General features: G+C 44.7%; 1 protein-coding gene across 1 annotated transcript; it reads right to left on the bottom strand.

Annotated features, from left to right (window-relative positions):
- Positions 1-237: 237 nt before the first annotated feature.
- IFI27L1 (interferon alpha inducible protein 27 like 1) lies at positions 238-21,610 on the bottom strand. Its single transcript, XM_063793104.1, is given in 6 exon segments — positions 238-470; positions 973-1,020; positions 1,023-1,133; positions 2,176-2,208; positions 5,952-6,061; positions 21,477-21,610. Coding segments are annotated over 5 exon segments (312 nt in total). The 5' UTR covers positions 5,980-6,061; positions 21,477-21,610; the 3' UTR covers positions 238-378.
- Positions 21,611-21,627: the final 17 nt, after the last annotated feature.

Raw genomic sequence — 21,627 nt, 5'->3', positions numbered from 1 at the left:
ACGCCATCCTATAACGCTTACTCTGGCTGACTCTCCCATCTGAAGAGCAGCAAACTGAGGCTCAAAGGGCAGACATGACCTGCTCAGGACCACAGAATGAGTGGAAAGCCTGGGGCCAGACCTGGCTCCAGCCACAGACATCCCATGCTGCTTCCTCTTGAGTCCCTCCCTGTCCAGCAGTCCTGCAGTAGCGCTGTACCCTATCCTGACCACAAGAACAGAGAACCGACACTAGGAGAAGATAACCAGCATCTTTATTTTTCATGCTTCCTTAAATAGTTTTGGGAGTAGGAGACTTGTCCTTTGGAAGATTGTCATCCAGAGGCCCAGGAAAGTCATCTCCACCAAGAGAGCCAACTCCCTGCCTCAGTGTGGTGTTCAGCTGGAAGGGGGTGAACCCAGCCAGGCCCCAAGAGCTGTCCCAGCAAAGCCCAGGATAACTTTAGATGTCACAGAGAGTCCAGCTGCCCCTGGGGGAGAAGAGAGGGTGAGCACAGGGCACAGGGAGGGGTAGCAGCTCCTAACAGGGGGTTGAAGGCCAGAGACCCTGGGTCCCTCCAGAGACCTGAGGCCCAGGCAGTCCAACCCGGTTCCCCACCTCTGCTTCCTAAAACCCTAGGATTTCTGCTCTGGGAGGGGCTGCTGCAGGCCACTGCCCAAAGAGGAGGCAAGAACTCTGGTGAGGAATCCCAGCAACAGGGCAGACCCTCTGAGAAATGGCAGGTTCCTTATCTTCCAAAGGCCCAGAGAGGGGAGGAGACCTGCCTGGGTTTTGTAGGGTTCACCAGGAATGCAGATCTCTTAGGCTGCACCCCTGGTCCCACCTCCAACCAGAAGAGGGGACAGTGACAGAAAGACAAAGGGCCCAAGAGGCAGAGGCTCACGGACCTGCAGGGAGAGGAGAGGCCTCCCTGGTTCAGCCTCAGGGCTGGATCATCTCCTGGCTCTGGTCATCCTGTCCAGAACACTCACCCACTGACTGCAGAATAGCCACCAGACTGCCAGCAGCAACTCCCCCCCGTTGGCAATGGCTGCTGTAGACATCATCTTGGCTGCTATGGAGGATGCGGCGATTCCTACTGAGGTGAAGCCCATGGCACTGAGCGCCACGGGCACAGTCCCCACAGCCACAACTGCGGGAAGTGGAGATTTGGGGTTGGCCCCATGGGACGGAGTCCCCCAGACTTCCCTGACATCCTCCTGGGGCGATGAGGAGGAGGGGTCTGCTGTGCTCTCAGGAAAGACTGAGCAGGGATGGGATCCCAAAACAAGGGCAGTCAACGTGTAAAGCAGCCAGTGGACCGGCTCCCAGGATAATCTGAATCCCAGGCTTGTTTACGCCTGTTTCACAGACACCATTGAGGGCTCACTGGCCCTCCCTGGGCCTCTGTTCCCCTAATGTAAAATAAATACATTGAAGCAAACAGCAGTCTTCAAACTTTCCCTTTTGGCAAGGAAAACATGATCTCTCCATGCAAAAGGTTGACAGAAGACAATATCAGAGCTGCTTTTCTGGAGAGGTGAGGGGATGGAGGCCCTGAAGGCCCTGCAGCAGCATGCGGGGGTCCTCTGGGGCTCCCCAAAATCTCCAGAGCAGTGCAGTCAGAGAGCCATCTGCAATCACGGCCACATTTGTTTTCTGTACTGTCTACTAGGGTAGCCACGTTTAGCACTTGAAATGTGGTGCAGGTGACAGAGAAACATTATGATTTTCTTTAGTTTTGGCCACTGCATTGGAGGACACTGCTTTATAGCAGGTCAAAAGCTTCTGACTCAGTGGATGGGCTACCAGCATTTGTCAAATACTTTTGAGGAATGAGACACAGCTCAGCTGACATACTCCCTTCAAAAGTCCCCAAGGATACCATGGGCCCTGCTTTAGACGGGGAGGAATCCCGGGCTGTGACTGCTCCAATGACTCATCCGGGGTTGCATGGTTTGTACTTGGTGGAAGCTGAGAGTAGCCCCAGCTCTGGCTGCCTCCAAAGCCCTGTGCCTTTAATGGCTTTGCTTTGCTTCCTGCTGCTCTAAGGTCCCCATCACTCTGCCCACTCCACCGCTACCCAGCTATGTCTTGGAGAATCCTGGGTTTGGTCAAAGCCAGTTTCTCCCAGAGGCTCAGGGCTGGGGGGAGGCGGGGGATGGGGGCTTGAGTTCCTTCCCATAGAGACTCACCTCCTCCGACCACAGCTGCTACAGCAGCCCTGCCTGGAGACAAAAACAATAACAACAACAACAAACAAACAAACACAAACCTATGAGAGTGGGTACTCTCTGATACCCCCATCTCAAATTCAACTTTGCTATTCTTTCCCTCTTCTGAAGCCCCCTACTCATCCTAGGCCATAGGTCAGAGGTGAAGGCCCCATCCTCAGGGCTCTGCACATGGCACCTTCTGCAGGAAGCCTCCCCAGGTCCCCACATCAGAAGTCACCTGTCTCCTCTGCCCAGCCTTGTGGCTGGGCCCCCTGCAGCACTGGGCAGAGCATGCCTGGGCCTCCTGAGTTGTGTTGAGCTCTCAGGGCTGGCAGGAACATCTGACAATGGCTGCCACAGGGGCAGGGACTGGGGTGCTTAGGCAGCTGGGACCAAAGTTCTGGAGATTTCAGGGCCTGCTGGAAAGAGCTCAGCCACCTCCCCAGGAAGAGGCGCCTTGGTCTCAGCCAAGTAACAGAAGGGGCAAAAATCAGCCTCAATCCTCCCATCACTCCCTGCCATTTCTTGAAGCTTTTAGCTCATGGCTCAGGACCTCCCTTTCTCTCTGTCACGACTCCTGACCTGTATTGATGATATCAATCCCTACTCAGATGACATTTCCCAAAAACGTGTCTTTCAGTTCTTATTTCCTTGCTTCCAAAGATCTTGGACTCTATGCCCCATATTCCCTCAGTCAAACCCTAGGCCTGTGCTGCCCACTTGTAACCACTAGCTATGTGTGGCTATTTAAAGTTTAGTGAATTAAAAATGAAATAAAACTTAGAACTCAGTGCCTCAGTTGCACTAGTCACATCTCAAGAGCTCAAGAGCCACGTGTAGCCTGTGACTGTCACAATGGACAGCTCAGAGAACAGAAGGTTCTATTAGTTCTATTAGCATTCTGTCCTAGACCTTGTTAATAACAAAATGGTACCCTCCCTACAGCGAGCAGCCCCCTAGAGGCCCCTAACTCCTCCCTTTCCAGTTTTCTGACTCTAACACAAGCTTTGGGAGTTCTTCAGTCACCCTGGGATTTCTGAGCTCTGTCTTAGTTTCCTAGGCTGCTGTAACCAAGGACCCCAACCTGGGTGGCTTCAAACAACAGAAATCAATTCTCTCAGTTCTGGAGGCTGGAAGTCCACAATCCAGGAGTCAGCAAGGCCACGCTCTCTCTGAAGCCTCTCAGGGAGGGTCCTCCTGTGCCTCCTTCTAGCTTCTGGTGGCTGCCAACAATCCTTGGTGCTCCGGGCCTGTGGCTGCATCACTCCAATCTCTGTGTCTTTCTGTTCCTTTCACTCCCCGCTCTCTGAGATTATGCAAATTTCACAACTTCTCCCTGGATCTTCAAACCTGCACCACCTCCTCTCTTGCCTCTGTCAGGGTCCTAATTCACCAAGAAAATGAAGGCAACCAGAAGAGAGCGTCCCCCTGCTCTCACCAGCAAGTCTACCCCTGCCACTCACCACCCCTGCCCCCACATTCCCTTGCCCTCCCACTTCTGTGATGAGCAGTGCCTGCACCTGCCACCTGTGTGCCTCCCCACTTGTGCGCCTGCCACCCTGTGCGCTGGGCCCACCTGCTATTCCTACTCCAAGTCATGCTCCAGCAGTGCCTCCCTCGCTTCTGCATCATCAAAGTCTCCCTCTCTCTGGGATTGTTCCCAATACCAGTAAAACAAGGACAGCCCCTCCCTTCACACCACATCTTCCTCCAGCTGCCACCTCACTTTGCTTTGCTCCTTAGAGCAAAGCTCCTTGTGGTAGTTCTGTCCATTCAGGGAAAGGCAGAATGGCACCGTGGTTAGGCACCCAGACTCAGAGCTGCATGACCTTGAGCAGTTACCTAGCTTTCCTGTCCCCTCTATAAAATATGTAAGATAATGAGAGCAGCCACCTCACAGGGTTAGTGGGAGGGTCTAATGCAAAGCATGAGAACATGAGTGAATCGTCAAGATGTGTGTATAGGCATGACACACCACCACTCCTCTCATGCACTCTCAAACCCATACCCATAAGCCTTCTCCCCAACCCAGTCCCCAAGAAACTGGACTTACAACGTCCCCACTGACCTCCTTGGTGCCCATCCAGAGCCCTCCCTCTCGGGCCTCAACGTTCCCAGCTCTCAGCAGTGTCTGACAGGGGTGATTACTCTCTCTTCCTCAAAACGTCTTTGTTGCGGGTTGAATTGCATCACCCAAAAAGATATGTTCGAGTCCTAACATCTGGTACTTGTGAATGTGACCTTAATTGGAAACAGGGTTTTTGCAAATGTAATGAAGATGTGGTCATACTGGAGTAGGGTGGGCCCTTAATCCAATATGACTGAGGTCCTTGTAAGGGAAAAAGAAGAGACACAGATACTTGGAGTCACACAGGGAGAAGCCCATGTGAAGACAGAGATGGAGATGGGAGTGATGCAGCCACAAGGCAAGGACGTCGAAGACTGACAGCAGCCACCAGAAACTAGGGAGTGGCATGGAACATTCTCCTGAAGGGCCTTCAGAGACACCATGGCCCTGGGACACTCTGATTTCAGACTTCTAGCCTCCAGAACTGTGAGAAAGTAAATTTCTGTTGTTTTAAGCCATTCAATCCATGGACCTTTGTGACAGCAGCCCTAGAAGCCGACACATCTTCCTCACCTGGCCTCATCCTCCACGTTTCCCCCTGCCATACTAGCCTCTCCTTCTCAGTCTCATTCAGCCCCTCTCCCTGAACTCAGTGCAGTGTGGGTGTGTCCAGGGTCAGTCCTCAGACTCCCCTGCTTTAGCCCCACACCCGGGGGCAATTCACCCAGTCCCACTGTGTTAAGTACTCTGGTGACTTGCAGATTGATGTGCTCAGCCTAGACCTACTTAACATGTCCCTTGGGTATCTGAGAAGCACCTCAAACATAAAGTGACCCAAGTGCACTCCCACTTTCCAGCCTCTGTAAAGGGCAGCCCCGTTCTCTCAGTAGCTCAGGTTAAGTGGCCTGGAGTCCTCCTTGACTCCACATGGTTTCTCTCCTTCACAGCAATCTATCCGCGAATGCTTATTCACCTTCAGAAATATCCAGTCTGACCATTCCTCATACTTCTGCAGCTCCAGTCCTGGACCAAGCCACCCGCGTCTCTCAGTGGGATGACTGGAGGAGCTTCCTAACTTGTCTCCCTGCCTCTGCTCTGGCCCAAGTCACTGCTGAACCCGGAATCCATTCTCTCAGCAGCTCAGGCCAAAAGCCTTCCTGCTATGAAAGTTGTCAGAATTAAAATGGAGTCGCTTATGCCAAATCCTAACAAAATGGAGGCAGGCCACCAAGGAGGGGCTCTCAGGCACACATGCCTATGAAAAGAGCTATTACAAAGATGCTCTGAAAACCACAACCTTGCAGAAAGGCCACTGCAGCCTTCCATAAAGAATACTTCTGAATGGATGACTGCCCAGCAACTGCCCGTTCAATCTTGGGCTGATGCCACACTTGTAGCCAAGGATCATTGTTTCAAAACCACTTAGTAACTTTCCTTGTTTTGCTTTTAAAAACCTTTGTCTTCCTTTGCCTTCCTGGGTACATCTGTGGCCCCGCCATGGTCCACTATGGCATGTGTATTCTGGGATTTAAAAATCCCGTCATTCATTCCTGAATAATCTCTTTTCCATGGAGAGCCTCCCTCTCTGTTATTTGGGGTTGACATAATCTGGTGTCAGAAGAGTGGGACACAAAGTGCATTCACCTCGGAAGGACCAGCAGCCCCCAGAATCATGTGCAGTACCCACCTGAGTCCCATCCACTCTCCTTTCCCATGGTTGGCCCCTTCGCCTCGGTGAGCCTCCATTCGGATTCTTGGACTTCCACCTGTTGGTTGAGTTTTGACTTTATTCAGGATCTGGTTTGGATAAAGCTGCATTAATAAAGAACTCTGCATCCCTCCTGGGACTATAAAAACATTAAAAATAGAATTATCATATAAAACATATAATCCCGTAAACCTACTTTTGAGTAACTACCCTAAGTATTTAAAGCGTAGCCTTTTTTTTTTTTTTTTTCTGAGACAGAGTCTCGCTCTGTCACCCAGGCTGGAGTGCAGTGGCACAATCTCTGTTCACTGCAACCTCTGCCTCCCAGGTTCAAGCGATTCTCCTGCCTCAGCCTCCTGAGTAGCTGGGATTACAGGTGCGTGCGACCACGCCTGGCTAATTTTTGTATTTTTAGTAGAGACAGGGTTTCACCATGTTGGTCAGGCTGGTCTCGAATCCCTGACCTTGTGATCCGCCCACCTTGGCCTCCCAAAGTGCTGGGATTACAGATGTGAGCCACTGCACCCGGCTGAAAGCATAGTCTTGAATAGATATTTATACACCCATGTTCGTAGCAGCATTATTCACAATAGCTAAGAGATGGAAGCAACCCAAGCATCAGGGATATAAAACACTGAATGGGGACGTATCTACTGGCTGCTGTGGTACAGGGAAAAGTCATGGTGTTTACCTATCCATCTGCCTAAAACCCCTCAACAGCCTTGTATGGCCCATGGGATAAGCAAGACCTCCATGAACTGGCTTCTGCCTCGCCCTAAACTTATTGTTGCCAATATCCAGCTATGCTTCTGTCCTGGGGGACAAATAGAAATCATTCCCTGCTCTTTTAGGCCTCTGATCCTTTGCATGCTAGACTCAGGAAAATTTTCAGGACCTCATGATCTTACATATTCTCCAGGAAGACTTCCCTGGCCACACATTCCCAATCTCGCTTGAGCAACTATACCCCCACTTATGCTCTCAAACGTGAGTCCACTATATTCTTTCTGCCACAGAATTTCCCACAATGCAACGTTGTTCTCTATCTCCTCTGCTGGATTCAGAGCTCTTTAAAATCAAGGACTGCTATGGTTTGGATGTTTGTCCCCTCCAAATCTCATATTGAAATGTGATCTTCAATGTTGGTGGTGGAGCTTGGTGGGAGGTGCTCAGGTCATGGGGGAAAATCCCTCATGGTGGCTTGGTGCCCTCCCCATGGTAATGAACGAATTCGCACTCTGTTTGTTCATGCAAGAACTGGTTGTTTAAAGGAGGCTGGTACCTCCTCCTCTCACTCCTGCTCCCTCTCTTGCCATATGACACACCTGCTCCCCCTTCAACTTCTGCATTAGTAAAAGCTTCCTGAGGCCTCACCAGAAGCTGAGCAGACGTTGGTGCCATGCTTGTATAACCTACAGAACCATGCCAAATAAACCTCTTTTCTTTATAAATTACCCAGCTTCAGGTATTCCTTTATAGAAATGTAAAACTGACTAACACGAGTCAGGAGTCATTCATTGCTGCCTCCCTTAATGCTAGGCCCAGACGGGAGATCAAGTAGACATTGAGTATTTCATAAAAAGAAATATGGATAAAGAGTGTGCCTAAGGCTTGGAACGGTGGCTGGCACCTATAATCCCAGTTACTTGGGAGGCTAAGACAAGACGATCACTTGAGGCCAGGAGTTCCAGACCAGCCTGGGCAATATAGCAAGACCCTCATCTCTAAAAAAGTCTCTAAAAATTAGCCAAGTGCTGTCATGTATACCTGCAGTCCCAGCTACTTGTGAGGCTGAAACTGGAGAATTGCTTGTACCTAGGAAGTCGAGGCTGCAGTGAGCTGTGATCATGCCACTGCACTCCAGCCCGGGCAACACAGTGAGATCCTGTCTCTAAATTTTTTTTAAGTGTGCCTTTGTGCATCCTTGCCTTTTATTAAGAGGGGCCTTTAACTCACTCTATCTTAGGAGAGACTCTAATTCCCCTAAGTTGGACTTCTAACCCATTCTCATCCTTTACCCAGGTAAAATGTACCCCACCACTTACCCAAAGTCAGCCAATTGGTGTTGCGGTCTATTTCCTTTAGTTCAGGGGTCTCCTCAATATCGTCCTTTCATGGTTCACCAGGGGTATATTACTGGAAAGGGGTCCCAATCCAGACTCCAAGAGAGGGTGCTTGGACCTCACACAGGAAGACTTCAAGCCAAATCCAGAGTTAAGTGAGAGCAAAGCAGCAGCTTGGGCCGATCGACTGATAATACTTACAGTATTATATTGATTATATGCTAAACAAGGGATGGCTCATTCACGAGTTTTCTGGGAAAGGGGTGGACAATTCCTAGAGTGATGGAGGTCACTTCCGTCACCATCTAGGTTTTGGTGGATTTGGGCTGACTTCTTTACATCATGCTGCTTTATCAGCAAAGTCTTTTGCTGAATTATTTGGGAGTGTTGTTCCAAAACTAAACAGGACTGTGCAAGGAAACGGCAGGGTGGAGAAGGTGAAGAGCTCAGGGAGGCCAGAGAAAGACCCACCCGTTGCAGCAACACTGACTCAAAACTTCAGGCAGCCACTTGTCATCCTGAAGGGATCAGCTCTCAAGTTTCCGCCTTTAGAGAGAAAAAAGCTCCCAATGTCCCATGATCCTGTACATGCTCAATCCTGCCACCCACAGCCATCAGCAAAGAGTGCGAGGCAGATTAACCCAAAAAGAATAGCAGTTAATACCTCGTAGTGCCAAATCCATTTTTAACCAAGAGAGACTTTACTGAGAGGGACCTCTAACCCCCTGAATCTTTGGAAGGACTCTAACATTCCTAAATTGGGCCTCAAACCCAAGTTTGGTCAAGCATCCTTGCAGGACTGGGGTTGGGGTGCAGGGCTCATTTTCCCTCCTTTCCTTGTCTTGCAAAAGGGACACAGCCTCATTTCCAGGACATTAGAGGATATCCCAAGCAGAGGGCCTTTCCCACCCCGATTCTGTCACTTCTTTAATTTTCTGTATTCCTCTCTCCGCAGACTTCACACTGAGACTCTCACTTTCCTTTTTTTCTCTTCATTCATTCTTTCATTCAAAACATATTTACCAAGCTCCTGAGCACGGACTCAAGAGAAAAAGATAGACACATCCTTATTTCATGAAATTTATTCCAGTAGGGGAAAAGGACAGAAACAAGCAAATGCAAAAAACAATAGTACATATCTACTAACTCCCTATTTGTCACCAAACTAAGGCACATCAAGGTTAATTAACTTGCCTCAAGGCCACAGCTCTAAGGATTTCAACCAGGGCCCCTGGTCAGAGATCATGCTGTTAACCACCAATCCATGCTGACTTCCTGCTTATCACAAATATGGGAGTAGGGCTCCATGCCATTTGTCACCTAGTGTAGAATGTTTCATACTATAAATCTTCTATGTGGGATGGAGGGATGTTCTCCATACAAAATGAAGTTCATAAGAAATGCAGTCAGGGCCGGGCGTTGCGGCTCAAGCCTGTAATCCCAACAATTTGGAAGGCTGAGGCGGGCGGATCACGAGGTCAGGAGATCGAGACCATCCTGGCTAACACAGTGAAACCCCGTCTCTACTAAAAATAAAAAAAAAAATTAGCCGGGCGTGGTGGCGGGTGTCTGTAGTCCCAGCTACTCGGGAGGCTGAGGCAGGAGAATGGCGTGAACCCAGGAGGCAGAGCTTGCAATGAGCTGAGATGATGCCACTGCACTCCAGCCTGGGTGACAGAGCAAGACTCCATCTCAAAAAAAAAAAAAAAAGAAAAGAAATGCAGTCAAAAATTTTGATGAAAAGGAGGATTTTGAATTCCTCACATCTCCAAGAAGGGCATTTTGAGGGGAAAAGTAATGCTCCTGGTATTGGGATGTGTTGGAATTAGATTTTCCTGGCCAACATGGTGAAACCCCATCTCTACTAAAAATACAAAAGTTAGCTGGGCGTGGTGGTGTGCGCCTGTGGTCCCAGCTACTTGGGAGGCAGGGGCAGGAGAATCGCTTGAACCCAGGAGGGTGGCTGGCAAAGAGCAAATGAAAAGCGAAGCATAAAGGGAAACCCCTTATAAAATCATCAGATCTCATGAGACTTACTACCACGAGAACAGCATGGGGGAAATCATCCCGGTGATTCAATTATCTCCCACTGGGTCCCTTCCACAACACATCAGAATTATGGGAGCTACAATTCAAGATGAGATTTGGGTGGGGACACAGCTAAACCATATCAGGTATTCTTCAGTTTTTCTGTAAATTGAACATTGGAATAAAAGCACAACAGAGTTTTTCTTAGAGCACTGATCTTCTCTTTAACAAGAATTTGTAAAGGGTTATAAAAGGTTTATGAGAATCTTGCCTCATAGACAAACTGATTAAGATTGATTTGTCTGTAAGGTTTTTTTTGTTTTGTTTTGTTTTGTTTTTGAGATGGAGTCTCTCTCTGTTGCCCAGACTGGAGTGCAGTGGTGCAATCTTGGCTCACTGCATCCTCCGCCTCCCGGGTTCAAGCAATTCTCCTGCCTCAGCCTCCTGAGTAGCTGGGATTACAAAAGCGCACCACCCAGCTGGCTAATTTTTGTATTTTTAGTAGATACAGGGTTTCACCATGTTGGTCAGGCTGGTCTCGAATCCCTGACCTTGTGATCCGCCCACCTCAGCCTCCCAAAGTGCTGGGATTGCAGACGTGAGCCAGAGCGCACGGCCAGGTTTTATTAAGAATTGAGTTTGATATCAATAGTACACTAACGCAAAGGGTGAAATCTGGCTTTCTCTCTTAAACAAGATTTTCTTTCTTTTTTTTATTTTTTTGAGACACAGTCTCACTCTGTCACCCAGGCTAGAGTGCAGTGGTGCAATCTCGGCTCACTGCCACCTCCACTGCCCAGGTTCAAGCGATTCTCCTGACTCAGCCTCCCGAGTAGCTGGGATTACAGGCACCCGCCACCATGCGTGGCTAATTTTTTTGTATTTTTAGTAGAGACAGGGTTTCACCATGTTGCTCAGGCTGGTCTCGAACTCCTAACCTCAGGTGATCCACCTGCCTTGGCCTCCCAAACTGCTGGGATTACAGGTGTGAGCCACCGCACCCAGCTGATTTTCATGTTATATTAAAAAAAAAAAAAGATTTTTGTTTGCCTTTTGAATAAGCTATAGACAGAAGAAGGGAAAGGAAAGAGACAGATTGTTTGGAAAGCTAAATCTTCCCTCTATTAATGAGTAAAGGTTTTGCCTTTTAAAAAATTCTGAGTTATTGTTTCAGCTAAGTAAATGACTTATGGTGACCTGGGATTTGATTTTATAATATCAAGTGTTTAAAACCTCTGATGTTTGACAAAATTTCCAAAATCAAATTATAAATCATGTCTTCTTCTGACCTCCTAATTAATCTTTTAGATATTAGGTCTCCTCAAGTCTAAAAATGACATATTTGCCTTATTTGGTATAAAAATCATATAGGAAGCATGGTTAAATATGAAATGGTTGGGTGTTTGGCTTTCTTGGCTGTTTTTGTATAACTAAGTTATTGGTATGTGTTCTAAAATTATGGGAAACTCCTATAATCATGATACGACTTAGTGTATGCTACTAATAGTTATAATTGTTATGTAAAATTGTTGTATGCCATAGAAGTAACCACAGTTTCTAGCCAACTGTGGCTATAATAGCGGCTGTCCTAAAACTTTTTGTCATCCACAGGCAACTGTTACCTTGTTTTGATCCTCTTTAAAAGGTGACCCTTAATCAGCTATAGGACTTTGACAGATGCTCTTGGATGCAGGTTTCTGATAACTTTGGACATTGTGATGTTAGAAAAAATCTTTCAGGACTTTCATGGAGAGCTGAAATGTTCATGAGCATCAGACAGAACAGGAATTAAGTGCATGAACTAAACTAACAGAAGTCTGAACCAATCTTTTTGACTTTTTCCTGATCTTTTACAGAGCCAAAAAAATTTTTATTTTGAGCTATTTACAACTGTTGATAATTGAGTAAAGTATACTACTGTGAACAAAATTTGGAGTATATTTGCTTCTCTCTACCTGATTTCTCCAGAATTTGGAAACTGCATATTCTTAATTTATGGCAATATAGTTATCTGCATAAGTACAATAAGAATCCATTTCATTTTGCAATTGGATGCAATTGGAGACATCGGTTATTTTACCAAGGCTTTGACTGTAATGATGTGCTTTCCCTTAAGGAATCAAACTTGACTTATAGAGCCAATAAAAGCCCCTTGGGAAAACTAGCCTCATATCTTGCCTACACAGTCACTGTACAGGGTTCCTGACCAAAGAATGTCACTTTCTGACAGGCCCAAGAGCCCCAAGTTATCTTGAAACCTCTTAAGGAGAGGAATTTACCCAAACTCGTAGGTATCTGCTACCAACCCATGGCTGGCCTCAGCTTTAAAAATGTCTTATCTGAGATTCCTTTCACGGAACAAAGTTCCACCACAGTCAATTTAAAAAGCCTATGTGAAAAATAATCATTCTTGCTGCACTTTATACAAATAATCAGGCCAGGTATAATAAACCAAATCTGTCAAATTATGATTTGTTTTATACTAAAATGAGGACTGGAGAGAGAAAAATTAGGTTTCAAAAACTGTGGTACACCAGTTATTAAATTCTAGTCTCATCAGTTGTTTTTGAGTTTTTTCCTGCAATTTAGACTGACCCTGCTTGTTCCTGTGAACCAATCGGTGATCTCTGGCTGCAGCTCAGAAGAAACAAGAGGGATGGGTAATGTAAAAATCTGGATCAATATTCTAATTTGGGCACATATTGGAATCAGCTAGAGACCCCCATATCAGCTTGGTTCCAACAATTGCCCAGTTCCTGGAAAGCCTTCTTATTCAGTTTACTTGGGATAATTTTGCTTATTTTACTTTACTGTTGTGGAATATGTTGCTGTTGTACTCTTTGTATAGAAATGTAGGATGAGCTTACTCAATGTTTTCTTAAATTGAACACTTACTAATCTTCCAGATATCACCTTTTGTCGGAACTCAAGAGTTATGAATGGTCCTTGTTATACCGACACTTTCTGACTGAGCTCCACTCTACCCTGAATACAAGAGACCCTAATAGTTAGGCAGGAATATCATTGCCCCTATTCAGTCTGAAGAAGTTACAGAAGATGGATCTACATACTTCTACAACCCTTAGGCTTAAGGGTTTCCTTGTAAAAGGGAGGGGGTAAATATGTCAGAAGCATTTGAACCAGAGTGACTCCATCTTGAATAAGAGCTGGGTAAAATAAGGCTGAGACCTACTAGGCTGCATTCCCAGGAGGTTACGCATTCTTAGTCACAGGATGAGATAGGAGATAGGCACACGATACAGTTCACAAAGACCATGCTGATAAAATAGCATGCAGTAAAGAAGACAGCCCAAACCCACCAAAACCAAGACGGTGATGAGAGTGACCTCTGGTCATCCTCATTGCTCATTATATACTAATTATAATGCATTAGCATGCTACAAGACACTCCCAGCAGCACCATGACCATTTATAAACGCCATGGCAACATCAAGAAGTTACCCTATATGGTCTGAAAGGGGGAGGAACCCTCAGTTCCAGGAATTGCCCACCTCAAAAACTCATGAATAATCCACCACTTGTTTAGCATATAATCAAGAAATAACTATAAGTATTATCATTCAAGCAGCTCAAGCTGCTATTTTGACTATGGAATGGCCATTCTTTTATTCCCTTACTTTGTTAATAAACTTGCTCTCACTTTATGGATTCACCTGAAATTCTTTCTTGCATGATATCCAAGAACCTTCTCTTAGGATATGCATCGGGACCTCTATCCAGTAACAGCTGCAGTGAGCCATGACCCAACCACTGCACTCCAGCCTAGCCAACAGAGCAAAACACTCTCTCTAAAAATAAAAATAACAAAATAACAAAACAAACAAAAAAACACCATGAACAAAGTCCCTCGTGGTGAAAAATGGATTTATCATGAAGGTTAAGAGACAAGTGACATACTGAGGGGAAAACAAACCAAACAAAATAATACTTCTGCATGATTAGTATCCCCAACTCAAAGAGAGTTTTCCTTATGAATCAATTTTTAAAAGGAACTGCCTTTAACAAGGAACTCCGAAGACTAGGAGACAGCTCCCCAAGACAGAATTACGCATGACTAATAGACACTTAAAAAGATGGTCAATCTTACTAATAGTAAAAGATTTAAAGGAGGTAACATTTTGTATGTGTGTCACATGCATCTATTAGTCAGAGTTCAGCTGCAGATAACAGAAGTCACTCCAGCCAACTTAAGCAGAGTGGGTTTTGACACAGGGAATTAGGTGACTATAAGATTGTTCCAGGGGGTGGAGCTTGCAGTGAGCTGAGATCGTGTCACTACACTCCAACCTGGGCGACAGAGCAAGACTCTGTCTCCAAAAAAAAAAAAAAAAAAGATTGTTCCAGGATTGGAGGAGGAGGGTCTAAGCTGATGTTCCAGGAATGCCCCAACCCCAGAATGTGGCTCCACCCTAGAAGTGGGCCACCAAGAATGCTTCAGCCAGTGCCATGATCACGAAACTGGGATATCGGGAAGCCACTGCCACACCTGTTGGCTCTGGGGCATCTATGCCAGTAAAATGAAAACTTACCTTCTGCATCTCGCATAGTAACGTAAGAAATAGATCCTGGGACTCTGCTTCTGCTACTGCAAAAAAACAAGTCCCTACTACAATGCTTGGCAGTAGAAGCAGCCGAAGCACAGCCCCTGTGTCCCTTCCACCTTCACATCCTTGCACAGGGGAGTCAGCTTGGCACAATTCAGGTCATTTGCAGAACTGGCATATGGGGAAGCCAGGGGAATACAGTCATTAACTTTCCATCCTTGAGGGTTCACAGCAGAGCGTGAAACAGAGCTGAGTGACTACATCCTTATAATCTGCCTCAGGAAGCAAATAACTGGAACATGCAGTGTTTGCATGAGGAAAGGAATAGTGATCCTCATTCACTGCTGGGTATGGCGTGTTCTAACCCATACTTTATTTGACAGCATGTAGTGAAAGCTTATTTGGTTTAGAAATTTTACTTCTTGGAATTCATCACAAGAAAATAATCAGAGATGTGCACAAATATCTGCACATGAATGATGATCACAGTGTTTTTGATGACAACTATAAAAGCAGTCAGAGTCAAAATGGAGTTGCTTGTGTTAAAAAAAAAAAAAACGACAATCGGCTGGGCACGGTGGCTCATGCCTGTAATCCCAGCACTTTGGGAGGCCGAGGCGGGCAGATCACGAGGTCAGGAGATCGAGACCATCCTGGCTAACACGGTGAAACACCGTCTATACTAAAAATAGAAAAAATTAGCTGGGTGTGGTGGCGAGTGCCTGTAATCCCAGCTACTCGGGAGGCTGAGGCAGGAGAATGGCGTGAAGCCTGGGAGGTGGAGCTTGCAGTGAGCCGAGATGCGCCACTGCACTCCAGCCTGCGTGACAGAGTGAGACTCCGTCTCAAAACAAAACAAAAATAAAAATAAAAATAACAAAAAACACACCCAAACTCTGACAAATAGAGCTAGGGAAAACCCATGAAGAGAGGGTTTTCATGCTTTTGTATGCCTGAGAACAAAACTATCATCTGCAAAAATTGCAATCTTGCACAAAGGCCATCACAACCGTACACAAAAAATACTTCCGTGAGCACATCTGCCCAGAAACTACCTGCCCAACCTCAGACTGGTGTCACCCTTGCTGTTAATCCTTATAGCCAAACATGTTGTTATTATTATTATTTGTAAAAGTAAGTTATTCTAAAAGTAATTGATTAAGGCTGTTGTCTTTTAATTGCTTTCTAATCTGGCTTCAAAACAATTACGTAATTGTCTTCATTTTTCCTTTAAAAACCTTTGTCTTCCTTTACATCCTTGAATATGTACATAGTTTACTATGGCATGAATTTTCCCACTGCAATGCCGTATTCTCAAATGTCATTTTCTTTTAGAGGGCTTCTCTCTGTTTGTTATTTAGGTTGACACAGCAAAAGTGGGAAGTAACAAAAACTGAATAAATAAAATTTTATACTCCTATATAATTATATGTAGCTACTGATGATAGAAGCAGAAATGGGTTTACCTCGAAGCAAAAGAAGCCTGAGTTCAGGGACCCTCACTTGCACTGGCTCCTTCCAAGACCCTAAGAGCAGCTCTAGCCATTGCTCACTTTGTTGTTGTTGTTGTTATTATTATTATTTGCAAAAGTTCTTCTAAGAGTAATTGATTAGGGCTGTTGTCTTGTAATTGCTTTCCAATCTGGCTTCCCTCTGCCATACTTCCCCTGGTTTGGGGTGACATTGTAGTGTTACTGGTATTTTGTATTATAACTCTCTTTTTTTAAGCTCTCTGCCCCACCAATTATGTAAGCTTCAGGTCCCTAAATAGACTGGATCTGTCCCTGGTTATAGATTAATATTTATTGGCAATGGGGAATGGTTCATTAGATATTGTTGAGTGAAAGAGGCAACTTACAAAACAGTGGTAAAGGAAGACCTCATTATATTAGGCAATTCTTGTATGGCTATAAAGAAATATCTGAGACTGGGTAATTTATTTAAAAAAGAGGTTTAACTGGCACACCGTTCCATAGGCTTTACAAGAAGCATGCTGCTGACATCTGCTCAGCTTCTAGGTAGGCCTCAGGAAGCTTACGATCATGGCAGAAGGTGGAAGGGGGGCAGGCACATGAGATGGTGAAAACAAGAGTCAGAGAGAATTGAGGGGAGGCGCCACACACTTTTAAACCACCAGATCTCACATGAACTCAGAGTGAGAGCTCACTTATTATGAAGCAGATGGCCCAAGCCATTCATGAGGCATCTGCCCCCTTGATCCAAACACCTCCCACCAGACCCCAACTCCAGCATTGGGGATTACAATTCAACTATGAGATTTGGGTGGGGACAAATATCCAAACTATATCACCCATGTAGAATGCTTATACATACGTATGTTTTTTGGTGCTAGATGAATTACAATGCCTCAGGCATAAGTCACTTTTACAATAAATGAAAATACCAAAATGGTTCCCATTTAAGAAATAGTTGCCAATTAATTTTTAAATTAAAATATATTTGTGTTCTGGGTAGGGATAAAAACTAACTGGAAATGGGGATGAATGAATTTTCTGGGGTGGTGGAAATGTTCTTTATGTTGTTTTGTGCAATGCTTATATGATGATATGGAAATGTTACAATTCATTGAACTGAAAAGCTGCACTCTGCATTTTATTGTACACTAATTATACCTCCATATAATATATATAATTAAAATAATCACATTAAAATTGAAATATTGAAAAGAAAAAATTACACTCAGTTCCATCACCTTAAAACAACTACTTAACACTGTGGGATGTTTCGCCGAAATGTGTTTTCCCCCAACTTATCACCTTTTCATATTTATACTATATGAAAGGTATGTGTATGCTTATAAAGAAATGTGTGATGACAAAAGGAATTGCTAAGGTCAATTGAGCTCACCATGTGCCAGGCACTGCAGCAAGAACTTTACATGCATTTATGTTTAATCTTCTCAACAATATTATTCTCATTTTACAGATGAGGAAACATGCAGGAAGAGTAAGTAATCTGCCAGAGTCACACAGCTAATGTTACAGAGCTCAGACCTGACTCCAGGCAATCTGATTCCCCCACCCTTCTAGATGCCCTACCTCGCTAGATGAGCCATTTTCTTGCTGGGAAATTTATGAGCTCAACTGTTCCAACTTCTCCATATGCATTCTTGGTTCCCCTCAGCCCACATCTACCCTTCAGTCTTTTTGGAAAGTCAATCAACACATTCATAAGTACTCCCACTTCAGCCACTGGCAATGGAGGCTTCTGCATGGGTCCCTTGGAAACTGGGACACATTCCTTACAGGGTTTCTTGATCTTTATTACTTTTTTTTTTCCCCCACACAGGGTCTTGCTTTGTCACTCAGGCTGAGTATAGTGGCATTGGAACAGGAATTAAAAGAAATTAAAAACTGTGTAAGCAAAAACTCGGTTGTATGTAAAAAAACCCAATTTCCCTTGAGGAAGAGAAAGGGCTGGAGTCCTTTAAAATTAACTGCCTGTTTTTCTTTCTGAGGCTAGTGAGCCTTATCTCTCCCTTTCCCAGGCATTGTGAAGACTCTGTTTCTCTAGCTGTGCAGCTGCAAGGTCACTAGACAGATACTCTCAAGTCGTAAAACATGTTGTTCCTTGAAAAGTAAGATATAATGTAATGCCATGTCTCAATTGAATAACTGTCTTTGTTTCTTGCTTCTGTAATATGCTTCCCACTGCACAAATCTCCCCCTGCCCCACGAAATGCTTAAAAGGTAGCTTGACTCTTTGTTCAGGGCTCAGTCCTTTGGATGTTAATCTGACTGGGTTTGTGCACCTAAATAATTAAATAATTCCTCCTCAACCCCTCGGTCCCTTTGGTTTCTTATTTATCCCACGGCAGCATGAACATGGCTCACTGCAGCCTTGACCTCTTGGGCTCAAGCAATCCTCCCACTTCAGCCCCCTAAGTAGCTGGGACTAAGGGCGCATGCCACCAAGCCTGGTTAATTTTTGTATTTTTTGTAGAGATGGGGTTTCACCATGTCGCCTGGGCTGATCTTGAACTCCTGAGCTCAAGCGATCCACCCGCCTGGGCCTCCCAAAGTGCTGGAATTACAGGTGTGAGCCACTGCACCCAGTTAAAGTCACAGATCTCCAAGTCAGGTCTGAGCTCTGTAACATTAGCTGTATGACTCTGGCAAATTAATCTTCCTGCATCTGTTTTTCCACCTTTGAAATAAGAATAACATTAAAATAGTTTATTCTTACTATTTTTTAAAATTAGAATATTGAGAAGAAGGAAAAAAAATACCTATGTTTCCACTACTATAATGGAAACTTTGCCATCATTTTGCTTTTGGTTGACATCTCCCCCTCCCCCATTTTTAAAAATTAAAATTGACTCTCTTTCTTTCCTTCTTTCTTTTTCTTTTTTTAAAGATGATGTCTTGCTATGTTGTCCATGCTGGACTCACACTCCAGAGCCCAAGCGATCCTCCCTCTTCAGCCTCCTGGATAGCTGGGACTACAGGGATGTGCCACCACACCTGGCTTAAGCCAATTTCTTTTTAATTCATAATTTTTAAATCAAAACAATTTACTCAACTCTTTATTTTGAAAAGTTTTAAACCTCAAAAAAGTTGAAAGAATAGTACAATGAACACTCACGTACCCTTACTCTAGCACCAATAATTCACCAATTATTAACATTTTGACTGTGTCCCCCTCTGCCATAATATACTTTTCTTTTTTTCTGAAACCAGCTGATTGATTAGGGTGGTGGTTGCTGAAAGGTGAGGTGCTGTGGCAATTTCTTAAAATAACACAACAATGAAGTTTGCTGCATGGATTGACTCTTCCTTTCATGAAAGATTTCTCAGTAGCATGTGATGCTAATTGGTAGCATTTTATCCACAGTAGAATGTTCAAAATTGTAGTCAGTCCTCTCAAACCCTGCCACTGCTTTATCAACTAAGTTTACGAAATATTCTAAATCCTTCATTGTCATTTCAACAGTGTTCCCAGCATCTTCACCAGGAGTAGATTGTATCCCAAGAAACCACTTTCTTTGGTCATACATTAGAAGGAACTGTTCATCCATTCAAGTTTCTCATGAGATTGCCACAATTCAGTCATATCTTCAGGCTCCGCTTGTAATTTTAGTTTTCTTGCTATTTCCAACCACATCTGCAGTTACCTTCTTCACTGAAGTCTTGAACCTCTCAAAGTCATCAATGAGAACTGGAGTCAACTTCTTTCGAACTCTTGTTAATTTTGATATTTTGACCTCTTCCCATGAATCACAAATGTTCTTAATGATATCTAAAATAGTGAACCCTTTCCAGAAGGTTTTCAATATACTTTGCCCAGATCCATCAGAGGAATAACTCTCTATGGCAGCCATAGCCTTACGAAATGTATCTTAAGTAATAAAACTTGAAATGCAAAATTACTTCTTGATCCATGGGCTGAAGAATGGATCTTGTGTTCACAGACATGAAAACAACATTCATCTCCTTATACATCTCCATTAGAGCTCTCGTGTGACTATGCACATTTTCAATGAGCAATAATACTTTGAGAGAAATCCTTTTTTCTGAGCAGTAGGCCTCAACAGTGGGCTTAAAATATTCAGTAAACCATGCTATGAACAGATGTGCTGTCATCCAGGCTTTGTTGTTCCACTTACAGAGCACAGGCAGATTACATTTAGCGTAATTCTTAAGAGACCTAAGATTTTTATAATAGAATGGTAAACAAGCAGTGGGTTCAATTCAAAGTCACTAGCTGCATTAGCCTCTAACAAAAGAGTTAGCTTGGCCTTTGAAGCCAGACATTGACCTCTCTAGCTATGAAAGTCCTTGATGGCGTCGTCTTCCAATAGAAGGCTGTTTTGTCTACATTGACTACTTGTTGTTCAGTGGCCACCTTCATCAATGATCTTACCTAGATCTTGGGGATAACTTGCTGCAGCTTCTCCATCAGCATTTGCTGCCTCATCTTACACTTTTATGTTCTGGAGACGGCTTCTTTCCTTAAACCTCATGAAATAATCTCTTCTAGCTTCAAACTTCTATAGCTTCCTCACCTCTCTCAGTCATCATAGAATAGAAGAGAATCAGGGCCTTGCTTTGGATTCGGTTTTGGGTTTAGGGGATGCTGTAGCCGGTTTTATTTTATATCCAAACCACTAAAATTTTCTCCAAATCGGCAATAAACTGTTCCGCTTTCATATCATTCATGTGTTCATTAGAGTAAAATGTTTAATTTCCTTCAGTAACTTTTCCTTTGCATTCACAAACTGGCTAACTTTTTGGTGCAAACTTTCAGCCTAGCTTTCAGCCTATCTTGCCTTTTGACATCCCTTCCTCACTAAGCTTAACCATTTCTAGCTTTTGAGTTAAAGTGAGAGATGTGCGACTCTTTCTTTCACTTGAACACTTAGAGGCCCATTGTAGGGTTATTAATTGACCTAATTTCAATACTGTTGTGTCTCAGGGAATAGAGACCCAAGGAAAGGGAGAGAGAAGGAAGAACGGCCTGTCAGTGGATTAGTCTGAACACACACAACATTTATCAATTACGTTTGTATCTTATATGGGCACAGTTCATGGCGCCCCAAAACAATTACAATACAAGGAACACTCATCACACGTCACCCTTGTAGCAGAGCACATCTCCCTATGATCTAGGTACGAGCATTGTACCTAGGATGGACGCGTTCGTCCTCTTACTTTCGGGAACGCCCTACTCTGTCTACGGAGTAAAGTACTTAATAAACTTGCTTTTGCTTTGCTATGAGGACTCACCCTGAATTCTTTCCTATGCAAGATCCAAGAACCCTCTCTTGGGGTCTGGATCGAGACCCCTTTCCTGTAACAAAACTACACTAAGAATACAAGAAAACTTACGTTACTGTGCGGGAGCTGACAAAGTCTCTCGCCGGAGGGAGCACACAGAATTTCACCTTCTCCGGCCTTTTCCCAAGCCGGCAGGAGTAAAGCTGTAAGAAGAGGCGCCAGCGCCCCAAGCCAGCTCTCCCGCCGGCACTGCTGCGGTCCG

Source organism: Pan troglodytes, chromosome 15 (genome assembly GCF_028858775.2).
Source record: "Pan troglodytes isolate AG18354 chromosome 15, NHGRI_mPanTro3-v2.0_pri, whole genome shotgun sequence".
Lineage (NCBI taxonomy): Eukaryota > Metazoa > Chordata > Mammalia > Primates > Hominidae > Pan > Pan troglodytes.
The sequence above is the reverse complement of the archived record's forward strand: the minus strand, read 5'-3'. Positions and strand labels throughout refer to the sequence as shown.